Raw genomic sequence first — 14,062 nt, 5'->3', positions numbered from 1 at the left:
CTACATGAAAAAAATTTGAAATATGAGCAAGATCGATCAAACAGTTCCTGAGAAATCGTATTTTGAAAAAGTCGCATTTTTAAAATAGTGGATCCTAATATGCTATTTTTTTTAAAATTGGATTCTTCTAAATTATGCAAAAAATTGTATACGTTACAATTCGAACTTTGTGTAGCTCTCCTGACCAAACTATTGGGACCCTGTTTCCAGATAGCAACTATACCGTACATTTCGGTGGTCAGAAATCTGATTCCGCCGGGAAATAGAAAACTTGTTTTTGTGTCTGATTTCGTAACTTAAAATATCGTGTTCACTAATTAATTAGCATATTTGAGGTCCCTCCCTCGAACTTTTGAGATTGAATTCCAGAACGTGATGATCCGATCATTAGATCAAAAATTATTTAGGGTGGTCCGTTTTTTATTTTGCGCTCTGTACAATCAGAAGCTTTAAATGAGGAATAAGCAAACAAATGCCTTGAATTAGGAATTCGAATGAAAATAGTTTAATAGTTTTGTTTTGCATTTTGTACAGCTGGAAGTGATTGCAGCTGTTAGTATATAAAATTTCGTAATCTAAAGATCAGACTTCAAATAGTCTTAGTTAAGGACAAACTCATTATATGTTACTCATAAAATAGCCTTTATTTATCTGAAGAAAATACCACGTGTTGTCTGCCAATGTATTTCTAACCGGAGATGTTATTCAAATAATCATTGGGCTAGGTTAAAGTTATTTTCTTTCAAGGAATTGGTTTGGTTTAAATTACGTCTTATTTTGCGTAGTAAGTAAAATAAGAGAGAAATGTTTGTATTTAGTTTTGCCCTTAATTCATTTATTTATTCACATTTCATGCATTTACGTAATTTTATTTATTTAACACATCTTACATAGACATTTTAATATCTAATATTTCAACATTTATACATATATGTCATTCGCAGTTTTCTTACTCTGTATAAATTAACTCAATTATATTTTATTTTTCACAGCGTAACATCGCAAAAAAGTTATTAATTTGTATAAGTTACCACTCAGATAATTATGTTGTTGCTTCAATGTCACTTGCGAATCTTGCAAGCCTGCTTGGTGAAACCAAGTGTATTTAAGGCAGAGGCTGTGTTTCTTGTTTTTCAGTGGTGCCATGTATGGCCAAGAATACAACTTCAGCCACTAACATGTCACAACCCATTCATACATCCAATCATTCATCCACAAATCGTAATTTTGACTTAAATCAGAGAACGATTCATCTTCAATTAAGTGCCCCAGAGATATGATTTTTTTTTATAGGAACATGGGGGACCTTGTGACCCGACAGATTTAACTTGCACCAGTCACCATTTACTACATGGGGAGTCTTCGGCCGGTGGGGATCGAAATCATGACCTCTTGGACATGGGTACAACGTCCTACCAATCAGGCTATCCAGGTTTCAGATAATTATAAAGATATGCAATAGTTAATAATATGAACAACAATTATAAACATTTCAAAAATTATTTGCTACAAATCTTATCGTAAATTTTTAATTTTTAGCTTAAAGCACTTGGAAAATATAAGTAACTACAGCTAATTAAATTATTATAATGCTTAGATAGCTAATTAAATTTTTTTAATGTCTAATATATTTTTGCCGATATAGGAACAAAAATTATTTTGGCTAATAAAACCAAAATATACGGTATTTATATCAATAATTCATGAAAAAAGACTTAAAATTACAGTAACTGACGAACAAATTGTAATTTCAGAAAATAAATAAATAAAAAAAATCGTCTTAAGTACAGAAATGAAAATGGCTCTTTCAGCGAAATGGCTCGTTTAGCATGACAACTCCATAGTGTAGTTGCATTTTAAAAGGCTGCAGATCGGCTTGTATGATACTTTTTACTACAAATTTGACCTTTAATAATTTTTCGACTAATTATCGAATGTTATATTTTTTATTCCATTATGCTTTTTGTACCTTCCCCTTCGTAATTTTAGGTGTCTAAATCACTTTTTTTTTTGGTTGCGGCAAAGTGTTAAGCAGAGGCTTAACTGATTTTTTAATAATGCTTTGATACAATAATAATATTACTAAAAAATGTAGAAAAGTATTGGATTTTTCGATTTTTTATAAGAAAAAGAACTTAAACTATATCGAGTGCCAGCAAATTATACTGTCGCTATGCAATGTAAGTGTAAAATAAATTGACATGTAAAATAATTTCTACAAAAAAACAATTAAAATTTTTGGGAAACTTGAAGCAAAATATAGAACGAAATTTATGTTTATAAAATCGAAGTAAAGTAGAATGCTTAATTTATTGTTGTTTTGCTTTAATAAAAGTCGGGTGTGATTAAAAAAACAGATAATTTCCATGTTATAGCAAATAAACACGAAAAGGAAGTTATAAAAATTGTTTTGCTTCTTATTACAGGTCTATAATTTTAAGTTTTTCAAAAAACATTTCTTACTTGAGTCTTGTAATGATGAAATAAAAGTATACTTGCTATTATTATTTTTGTCTTTTTGCTTAAAAAATTGCTATGTAAGTAAACTATTAAAATTATATATTTCATGCCAATATTATTATAACGTATTACTTGCTGTTAGTTATTTAGTTCATGCATTTATTTACAATTTAGTGCCTATTGACTTTGTGTATTTACTGTCATGATTTGCCTTAGCAGGTTACTTTTACATTTGTCAATTTTTTAGTGTATATAAAAATTCAAAATATATTTTCTATTATGTTCTCGTATTAACTTATTAATGACTCACTTTAAATCTTCCAAAACTGTTTGTAGTACCTTAAAATCAAAGGAAACTAAATCTTGCCTAAAAGATATTTAATTTGAAAAACCTCAAAAATGCTGAACCATAATACGAAATGCAAAAGATTATGTGAAACGCAATCTTGCCTGGAATATTTTGAATTTGAAAAACCTCAAAAATGTTGAACCATAATACAAAATACAAAAGATAATGTGAAACGCAATCTTGCGTGAAATATATTTAATTTGAAAAACCTCAAAAATGTTGAACCATGATACGAAGTGCAGAAGATTGTGTGAAACGCAAAACTGAACATATTTTTGCAACTGTAGTTCATAATGTATTTTTTGGGGGCAAGTATAAAATTATTTTTGAATCTTACTAAATTTTGAAACGAAACTTTTACGTTATCAATCAGGCGCTTTTAACGTGTAATGTTTCAAAATTTAAAATTAATATACTTAATTAATGTACTTAAAATTTAAAATTAATGAGAATTTAAACAAAAATGCACTTTTCTTCTGAACAAAACGTATTTAAATAGCTTTGATTTTGACTTTTAAAGAAAAGAAAGTTTACGTTATCAACCGAAAGCAAGATACGTACACGGAGAAAAAATTCTGGTAAAATTACTGTACTGTATCATAATGACAATGACATTTATAGTAAAAAAAAACGTAACTTAAGACTAAAATATACCATATTTAAACCATTCATTTGGTAAATTTTCCACTCATATGGTAAAAGTTTGCGAAAATCCTGATTTTCAAAATCATAGTTCTTATTACCACACATTTAGTGAAAAAATACAAAACTGAAAAGTATATTTAACCCAATAAGTGGTTTTTATTCTATGCCCTTAAGTATCATGATAAAATTACCACATTTACCAAATTTTATTCATAATATTCTACAGTGAATTTTGCCAAAATTATTACCAAAACACTTTCGTAAAAATTACCGAGGTCTTTGGTTTTCCAGCAGAGTAGTTGTTAAATTTCAGAGCATTAATTTTTTCTATTTTAAATTTTTATCTCTAAAATAATAAATTTGAATCAATTGAACCGAATCTGAAATTTTAATTTTTGTAATTATATTGCTTTTAGAAAAAAAATACATATTATTAATTACGTATTTTTTCAGCATGCTATCACTTAAAAAAACGAACAAGTAAACGAAATTTTTACTTTTTTCTTAGTACACTTTGAAAATTAATTTTTAATTATGACATAAATATAACAAAATGGTTAAATTTTTAATCAAACTTTTAATACGCTTTGAATATCACAAAATTTAAAATTAATCAACAATTTTGAAAAAATAACTTATTTCTTGTTAGCAACATATTAAAATACTTTTCAATTTTGATTTGAAAATTAAAAAAAAGTGTATATTATAAACCGAATGCTTGATACGAGCTACTTTTTATAAAATTGAAAATAAAGAAACAAGTAAATTTAATATTCGTTTTTTTTCGCAACGTATAAAAATATTTTTGAATCTGTCTTGAAAATGGAAAAATAATATTATGTAATCATCTGAATGCTTGAAATGTTCTGTGATTCACAAAATTCCAAACAAACTAGCATTTAAAAAGAGTTCATAATATATATACATTAAAAAAACAAACTAGTGTGAGATTATACAGTTACAGAACCATCCCTAAAAGTTTCCATGAATCGTTAGAATTCAACTCATGAATCAATCCCAAAATTTACATTTACTGTATTTTAATTATTATCCATTACTATTCCTTACGCTATTCTCATACTATTATTATACATAGTTTATTTTTTAGATTACCTAGCACTGTCTCTTATTCTGTTATCATACTAATAATATACATATTTTTGCAGTCTACAGATTTTTTTACTAATATTATCGATTATCATATGTAACAGAGCACATATTAACTTTAGATTAAAGAAAATAAGTAAAATTTTAGAATGAGTTCTCTAATTTCCATAGATATAAATTTCAGATTAAAAAATTTAAAATAATAACTAAATTTTAATTTTTATGCATGCATCAATAAAAAAAGTCAAATATACTAGAAAAATCAATCTGATTTAGCAATCTGATTTATACATTAAATTACTTAAACTTATTTTCTAAGTGGGATTTCACAATCGCATTTATTTTCATTATAATGCGTCATGTTTCGTATTTTCTTGACTGCAGTTAATACAAGCAGGCTGCTTATTTTTTGGCTGGTACTCTTCTCTCTTCTAAAACCTCATTTAATTATCCAAGTAAGGAAACATTTAATTTATTAAGGATGTAATACAGTTAAATAATTTTAAAAGAGCTCAAATAGTGTCACCTAAATAGGCGTACTATACAGTCCATGTCCGAATTATTGGACTCACCATAAGATTTTATGTAAAATCTTACTTATCAGGTGATACTACACAACTTTGTTTTTCTGTGACTGAAACCGGTTTGCACTTGTTTACGTTTTTATATCAATTGGTTAACAATGTAATGCAATACGTTAAAAATAAATACAAATAAGAAGTATATAAAAAAATCTCCTCCATAGAAGCCCATTACATGTATGTTTAAATAAAACAGTGTTGCATATGAATTCGTGCAAAGCAAGTAATTATTAAAAAACTACAGTGAGTCTAATAATTTGATCTATATGTTACAATATAATAATATAATACCTGACATAATAAATATTCCATATTTATATAATATATCATCTAATTTATCCAATCGTCGAATTTATATTATCTATCGCCTAAATTAACTTACGGTTACCCGAATGTAAGCAAGTGCAAACCGGTTTCTGTTCCGTAAAAAACAATAAAACTGTATAGTATAGACTGATAATTAAGATTTTACTGAGAATCTAGCAGTGAGTCTAATAAATTACTGTAGTCTCTGTTCCATAAATAAGAACTTTTTCCAGAGTCAAAACACAAAATAAACAGGGAATACCGAAGAAAATTACAAACAAAAAGGACGAAAAAAAAACTGTGACGAATAGGGTACAAGAAACAGAGCTGAACTAGATAATTTAACTGAAGAGGAGTGCTAAAAAAGTGAATGGTGGATGATGACTTTAGATGTTGCAAGATGTAGAATTTATAAGAAAATAGATGTCAAAAGATGTGTAAAAAAAACGTTCTTTTAAAAATTTTACTTTCAAATCTTGCGGCAACAGCAGTTCCCATCATTTCCTTTCTTTTCTTATTATTTCCTTTCTTTTCTATTATCCTATTCGATTTTATTTTATCTAACCTATTGATCAATCATATTTCCTTCATTGTTGTAACTTGTTTGTAATTTTATTTTATATCCCCGTGTTTCCCTCTTTCATTCAAAGCTCCACCATTCAAGAAGTTTCTTTATTATAAAACTGAAACTACATCATATCTTTTTTGATTACATAACTTGTGCTCTTTTCCCGATACTTAGCGATATAAATTCTACATATTTCATATATATCTACATCTTAGCGATATAAACTCTACATATTGCGACTCTAACATATTTCGCATTATCTTTTAAATTACTCTTTTTAATTGACTAGCTGCTTTTGCAAAATAATTTTAATTTTTGAAAACAATCGTCGATGAAAAAAATGAAGTGCTTTCTCAGAACAATTGTCATACCATTTACCAATGCACCAATTTACTAATAAAAACTAATAGATTATTAAAAAGTATTAAAACGCTCCTAATAAAACTTTCTGCTATTCAAAAACACACAAATGGAATAAGTGGAAGTCTAAGATCATAAATTGAGCGACTGCTTCCTAAACTCTAAGCTCGTTATAGTAATTGTTATTCATCTATTTACTTTTTATGAACAAACCTTCTTTTTCTGAATAGAAAATAGCTCATCACTTTTATTTCATGCCTGTAACGTGAAGCATTTCTATAATTCTGCAGCTAGAAAAAGTATCTGAGTATGGTCATTTCATCTGTGTTGAAATCACTTTATTTGATTATGGAAAATCGTACAAAATTAAATTTATTTACGGTTTAGCTGCATTTAATTTTATCTTGAAAAATTGAAGAAAAAAAATTTATATAGATTTCTTAAATTCTTCAAATAATGGACGGTAAGTGAACTCTTATTATTAAAAAAATTCTTATGTACATTAGTAGTTAATGCACAAGAAATGCATTTAAATTAGCATTGAGATTTTCTCTAATGCATAATTTGTATGCATAATGTAGTATGATGCATAATATGATGTATTTTTTGATGCATAATAAAGGCGAGATTTTTACTGACAATTCTGTAGATAAAAGCTATTTTAATATTTATTTCAAAAAGTACCGGCACTGAGGGTGCCCGTTCATTTTACCTTGAAAAAAAAAATTTCGGAACATGTTACTAAACAAAAAACATCGAACATGCTATAATAATGACCACAAGATTTGAGGTTTTCTCTGATGCATAATATAATATAATGCATAATGTGATGTATAATATAATGTATAATAAACGTGAGGTAATAAAAAATATTCAGATTTTTTACTGACAAATCTTCAGATAAAAGCTATTTAATTTTTATTTCAAAAAGTACCGGCACTGAGGGAGTCCGTACTTTTTACATTGAAATCCATTTTTTCGGAGCATGTTATGTAACTAAAAATCTAGCATACCGTAAGTTTTGCAACAATAATAACCGCAAAGTCACTGTATCACTTTAATTAAATAAATATTGCTGTAAAAATTATAGTATAATATTTTACGGTAAATTTTTTTTTTACCTTTAATCTATCCAAAGTGTCGGTACTTTGATCTGGAATTTAATACAACGTCCTCATGGCATAACAATGTCCTAATGGCTTAGATGTAGATAATCAGCAGCAAACAATAAGAACAAACACTTATGGCGAAATCCGTAATTAAAATTTAGTAAATTATCGCGGTAGCATAAATTTTTTAATTTTATTAAGTTTTCCTATTTCAAGATAACCCAGGAAAATTTACGAGTATACTAGCCATTTGCCTTTCTATCTCATTAACATGACTAAAATTAAACCAAATCACACATATTGATATTTCAGAGTTAAAAATAGTTTGTTTAAAAATAATTAGACATTCAATAAAAGTTTAGGATTTACAGTTATTGCGATGCAAAGATTTCTTCTTGAATATCTAATAAGTCATATTCATCGTACTTTATCCTTTGTATTCATATTCAATGACGTAATAATGGTTCTTCAGACTTACTATTTGGCATTAGTGACATGTATTAGGTGAGAAAAATGTATTTGCATTTGCCTTAAGCCTTACGTCACAATCGCTATGGCCTGATTGCAATTAGAACTATAATAGGTTAAATCGAAAATGCTTGAGACTTATTCAATTTTTTGCGCATAAGTAACCACTTTACCAGTACTACAAAGGTCGATTGCAATAAGCCTAAAAATATCAAGCTGTATGAAAAATACTGGAAATTTTCTAAATTAGTCTTGCTTTATACAAAAATAACGACAATCTTTGTAAAGAGTCAGATTTTCTACTGACTTTCGACAGATTTATATCTCTTTAGTTAAGTGCCATAGCTATACATATCTTTAGTTCATAGGTTTTACTAGTTGTGTAAGCCATATACACCGAAGAGCATTATGACCACCCTCCATCTATAACAATGGGCTCGCCCAGGTTTTCACCCGGGAACAATGTTTTCATGGGGCACATTAGGACCCATAATCCTCATAGAAAAATCCCTGACGTCTGTAAGCTACTTGAACATAGTTGCAAACCAGGTTCACCCACTCATGGCAACAGTTTTTCCTGCGGGGGATGGTGTTTACCAACAGGATAATGCACCGTGTCATAAGGGTCGAATCGTCATGGATTGGTTCGAGGAACATTCCAGGGACTTTCAAGTCATGTCTTGGCTCCCAAATTCACCTGACTTTAATCATTTAGAGCATTTGTGGTTCTACTTGGAAAACCAAATTCATGCTGCCACGCTACCCCCTCACAATGTGAAGAAATTGCAGGACCAGTTGGTGAGCGCTTGGTACCAGATACCTCAGACTACCTATCAGCACCTTGTGGAATCAGTGCCACGGCGGGTGCTAGCAGTTTCGAAGGCTAAAGGTGGTCCTACATGTTATTAACAGGGTGGTCATAATGTAATGGCTCTTCGGTGTACACGCCAATACGAACCAACATACCATACATACCAAATCGAAACAAGAAGTGCCAACTGTATTTAGAGATATATACTTTGTTTTTAGTTTCTAAACAACGGTTGTATAAGCTAAATTAATTTAGTCAAATCTAGCTGGTACTAGAAGAGCATACAAAGACTGAGAAGCGTATTTACTCTGGTAAATGGGTCTTGTGTTTTTAATATTTTGTTTAGTAAGATTTTGTTTAAAATTTAGTGTTTTTAATTTCTTTATTTAAAGTTTTTTTTGTTTAAGAAAATGAATTCATTTGATCAAAGCAAAGTAGAAGTGAATAACTGATCAAAGAAACATGTAAAGTGTTATTTTAAAAACAATCGAACCTCGAGCTTTTGAAATCAACATAGTGTGAATTACGATTACTAAATATTAATGCATTGAACCAAGTTTTCAGTTTAAGAAATTTTCAATAAAAAATATTCTGAAAACTAAATTTTATTTTCTTCTCATGTTTTTTTTTCAAAATTTCAATAAACTATCATTAAATCTACGAAATTTTTTACAAGTAGCTAAAAATTTTTTAAAATTAATGAGAAAGAGAGTTGCATTCAGATTGATGCAGATTTTGTAGAGAATTGGTTGCAATAATTTAGGAATATTCGTAGCGAGTAATAATAAATTAGTAATAATAGCGAATTAGTTGAGTAATAATAGTTGAGCAGCCTAATTGTTAACAAAACTATTTTTCCCGGAATATCCCTCAGCTTCTACCTAAACGTAGATTATAATGATCATCACCTGTCTTGTTCACTAAAAAACTAATCGCATTTTTTTTAAAGATAATTAATATTTCCCAACTATGTATAGTTATGATTGCAATTATTTATTCATTTATTATTATTATTATTATTATTATTATTTTGACAAAAATGAGGTTTCAGAAACTTTTTATCTTTGCACTTAAAATTTTATATTCGTTTATATCGTCTCTGTTGCCTGGTTGGCAGGGTGCTGGACTCACGTTTGTGGGAACGGGAATTCAAATCCAGCCGGCCGAAGACTTTTCGTATAATGGTAATTGGTGCACCTTAAATCTGTCGGGTCACATAGTTCTCCATGTTTCCATAGCAAATCAATATCTCGGAGGGTACTTAATTGGAGATTGATTGTTCTCTGCTCCAAGTCAAAATTACGATCTCTGGACGAATGAATGGATGCATGAATGGGTCAGTCCTATAAGCGGGTGTGACATGTAGGTGTGGGAGAAGTTACATTCTTGCTCATAGATGGCGCCACTAGAAAACAAGAACTGCCTTAATGGCCAACGACAGCTACAACAGCATCGTCTCTGTTCATCAACCCTGTCAATTCACTAAAATATTTTATCTTATGATAAGATGAGAATAAAAGTCTGCTCAAAACTACCAGAATACTGGAAACTGGTAAAATTTACCGTGTTCCTGGCTCTGTGTTAACATCAGCTCGGTAATTTTCACCGATGAGCTTTGGTAATGATTTTGGAAAAATTAACTATAAAATATAGATTTATAACATGTGATAAAGATTGATAAATGGGACAAAATTTGGTATATTTATCATGATGCCTTAAAGAAAGTCATAAATACCCCTTTATTTAATTACATTTACTTTTCAATTTTATATTTTTTTTATTAAATATGTGAGATAATAAAAACTACAATTTTTAAAAACCAGAATTTCCGGTAACCCATTTACAATATGAACGGAAAAGTTGTCAAATGATTGTTTTGAGTACCGCATATGGTTTCATTAACCAGAATTATGTTGTTTTTACCAGAAATATCCTTACCATACAGTAAGGTAATTTTACCAGAATTGCAACTGACGAGTGATCTAAAATTAATCTGTTTTTATAACAGATTATCTAACATAAACACTAGTTCAGGGTGTCGTGCTTTATTTTTATTTTTAAATTAAAACAAAGCACGATTCGATTGCTATGGTATGCTTAATATTCAATTGCTATGGGTAGATTGTTATGGAATAACAAAAATTTTAAACGCATTAATAGTTCATGCAAATTAAACAGTTAGTTGATAAACAATAAATGTTTCAGAATAAATAAAAATGTTTAAACATTATTGTCGATTATATTTGTTTTTTTTTTCTATTTTCACAGGTTTCAATGACTGCTACGAATAGATCCAACATGTTCCAATGGCTCCTATTTCATTACCGAACCGTTTTATGCTTATATTATTATTCTGTTTATTAAGTTTTCTCCTATTCCACTGGTATTTAATTAGAAAATGCTTAAAAGACTTAAATAAGTCCTCCAATGGAGACGAAACAAGTCTTTACAGTTGGATAGCAAGCCCTGTGCACTACCAGTATCAAAAAGCAATTGCTTTCATCAACGACTTAAAATTTCTTGAAGCTCATAATAAAGAAAAAGAATATACAAATAAAGATGAACATATACGAATAAATAATAAACTAGATCAGGAATACCTTATAGAACCAACTACAAAATTGAGTGATTCGTCTGATCTGACTTTCCCTCAACAGAACGATGCGTTAACATATAATACCATAGTTAATTTGCATCACAGCAAAATTCTGAATAACATATTAACTAATCCCGTAATAGAATCTAAGAATGATTTTAGAACAGCCATAGGGAATATTTATTCCGAGAAAAGCAATCCCATAAGTTATTTATTGTCTCAAGTGAGTTTTGAAGTGCAAGATGTTAGCCAAGCCCCAAATTCGGAAGAAATTTCGGACAGACATACCTTGACAGATTATGATTACTTATCTGATACTGTGAAAAACCCTGCTTTTATAGTTGATACGCCAAGCTGCAAGATTCCAAGATTTGATCCATGGGATCCGTCAGTAATGGAATTAATTCATTTGTATGATCCTTTGATTTGCTCAGACCTACCATTATTTATGACTCCAGAACCAAATGGAATTGTTCATCTGAATGTTTCTGCTCTAGAGAAATATTACAACGCTACTCCTGGTGACATGGATTGCTTCTATTGGGCAATATTTCGAAAATATGAACCTGAACAAGTAAGGGAAGATGATTTTTATTACGTAAGTCGAGGAAAATTACAATTTGATACACCTCTCGATGATGAACATATACTAGCTAAATGTTACTTTGGTGACAGCTACGTTCACGAGCAGTTTTTACCACTTGTAAATCTCAAAGATAAGGTTGAAGAAGAAAAATCTAAAGTCAAGTCTTCTTCACCGTTGAATGTAATTCTTCTAGGTATAGACTCTGTATCAAATCTGAATTTTATTCGACATTTTCGAAAAACAAAAACGTTTTTGGAAAAAATGAAGTTTTTTGATATGAAAGGTTACACGAAGGTTGGAGATAACACATTTCCAAATTTGGTACCAATGCTAACAGGCCATTTTGTTGAATACTACTTCAATGAGTCGATGAAAGATACTTTCTTTTTTGATAATATAAGCCTGATATGGAAAGATTATGCCAAACATGGTTATAGAACTTTTTTTGCAGATGATTCACCATATAACGGCATATTTAACTATTTCAAGAGAGGTTTCTTTGATCCTCCAACAGATTACTATTACAGACCTTTAGCGCTAGCGATTGATCATTCTGAGTTGAGACTGAAAGCCAAACATTATGAGGCGCATTGCTTAAACTCTGAATTAGAAACTGATCTCATGTATGACTACTTAAAGAATTTTGTAAAAACCATGGACAAGAGGCCTTATTTTGCATTTTGTATGGTATCTGTTCTTACGCACGATATTTCCAATTACGCCAGCTATGCCGATGCCCCTGCAGAAAGAATACTTACAGAACTTGAGAAAGTAGGAGCCCTTAACAACAGTGCTGTAGTTATATTTAGCGACCATGGCATAAGATACGGCGAAATAAGAGAAACTTACATAGGAAAATTCGAAGAAAGAATGCCATTTATGTACATATATTTTCCTAAATGGTTCTTAAATCAATATCCTAATGCGGAAAAGAGCCTTAGCATTAATCAGCATAGATTAATCACTTTATTTGATATTCATTCTACCATGAAGCACCTGTTAAACTTCAATAATTATATGGTCGAAGAAACGAACGAGCTAGGCTTAAGCCTCCTGAATGAAATTCCAGAAAGCAGAACTTGTGAAGAAGCTTCCATATCAAAACACTTTTGTCCCTGCAATGCATTTACTGAAGTATCTATTGATGATCCCGTTGTTGTCCTTGCTTCACAAGCAATTGTCAAACATATAAATGAACTATTGTACCAAAATATTGAAGTTTGCGAAACGTTGGAACTGGAGGGAATAAAAGACGCTCGCAAAAGTCAAGCGAATGAAGAGTTACTAAAAGATAAAGGTTATGTTAGTGAACATGGATATCAATTTATTGTTTTAAGTCCTAAAATTACACCTCTTAGTGAATATCAAATTACTTTAAGTGTTCAGCCAGGAGGTGGCATTTTTGAAGGCACTGTACGATATGATCCGAACAACGATATTACCAGCTTGATGGATATTAGTAGAATAAACCAGTACGGTTCGCAATCATGGTGCATAGATAGCCCTAAACTCAAGTTGTACTGCTATTGTAAGCAACAAATTGGATAAAGTTCAAACGAATGAAAATGCTAACTCCGTGCTTTATGTGAATGAAACCTGAAAAACTCACAAATTTTGAGATATTACCTATAACTTTGATTCTATAATGGAGAACCTTTTACAGAGTCGAAACAAAACGGAGAATCAAAGTTGCAAAAATCAGAGATGCAGTAGTAAATTGTAAGCAAGTTACAACACGAATGAAAGGGTGTTGATACATTGGTTAGGGAAAACACGAGATAATCTCACTAGTGAAAGAATATTAGATAAACTGCTAAGAGTTGGAAGTAAGGTGAGAACCTCAGATCTTAAAATTTTGAAGAAAAAAATTCCAAAGGAATGGGAATATTTAAAAAGAATGGGAAAACTGAAACAATTATTAACTAAATTGCATAAAATTTTTAAAAATGTGATTCCTGAAGAGTAGTGTTGAATGAGTTTAGCAGAATAACTCAACCTATCAAAATCATAAGAAGTCGCCCAGCTACGTAGAGAAATGGACAATTGTTAAATAGCTAAATCTTAAACATAGCTTTCATGCTCTTAAATTTAAACGAATAATGTTCTTCCACTTGAT

The 14,062-nt window shown here is 29.9% G+C and overlaps 1 protein-coding gene across 2 annotated transcripts; it reads left to right on the top strand.

The window, feature by feature from the left end:
- Positions 1-2,517: 2,517 nt before the first annotated feature.
- On the top strand, positions 2,518-13,802 carry LOC107456205 (uncharacterized). 2 transcript variants are annotated; one of them, XM_087151795.1, is made up of 2 exons: positions 2,518-2,537; positions 11,033-13,802. In XM_087151795.1, exon 2 carries the CDS (start codon positions 11,071-11,073, stop codon positions 13,492-13,494), a length of 2,424 nt encoding a protein of 807 aa, XP_087007921.1. In that variant the 5' UTR covers positions 2,518-2,537; positions 11,033-11,070; the 3' UTR covers positions 13,495-13,802. The 2 variants fall into 2 exon arrangements, with proteins under 2 accessions (XP_087007921.1, XP_015929492.3); XM_016074006.4 differs by lacking the exon at positions 2,518-2,537 and adding an exon at positions 6,521-6,839.
- The last annotated feature ends 260 nt before the right edge of the window (positions 13,803-14,062 follow it).

Source organism: Parasteatoda tepidariorum, chromosome 9 (genome assembly GCF_982258835.1).
Source record: "Parasteatoda tepidariorum strain Cologne lab strain chromosome 9, Ptep-v5.0, whole genome shotgun sequence".
Taxonomy (NCBI): Eukaryota; Metazoa; Arthropoda; class Arachnida; order Araneae; family Theridiidae; genus Parasteatoda; species Parasteatoda tepidariorum.
Note: the sequence above shows the minus strand (reverse complement) of the source record. Positions and strands in the feature narration are given on the sequence as shown.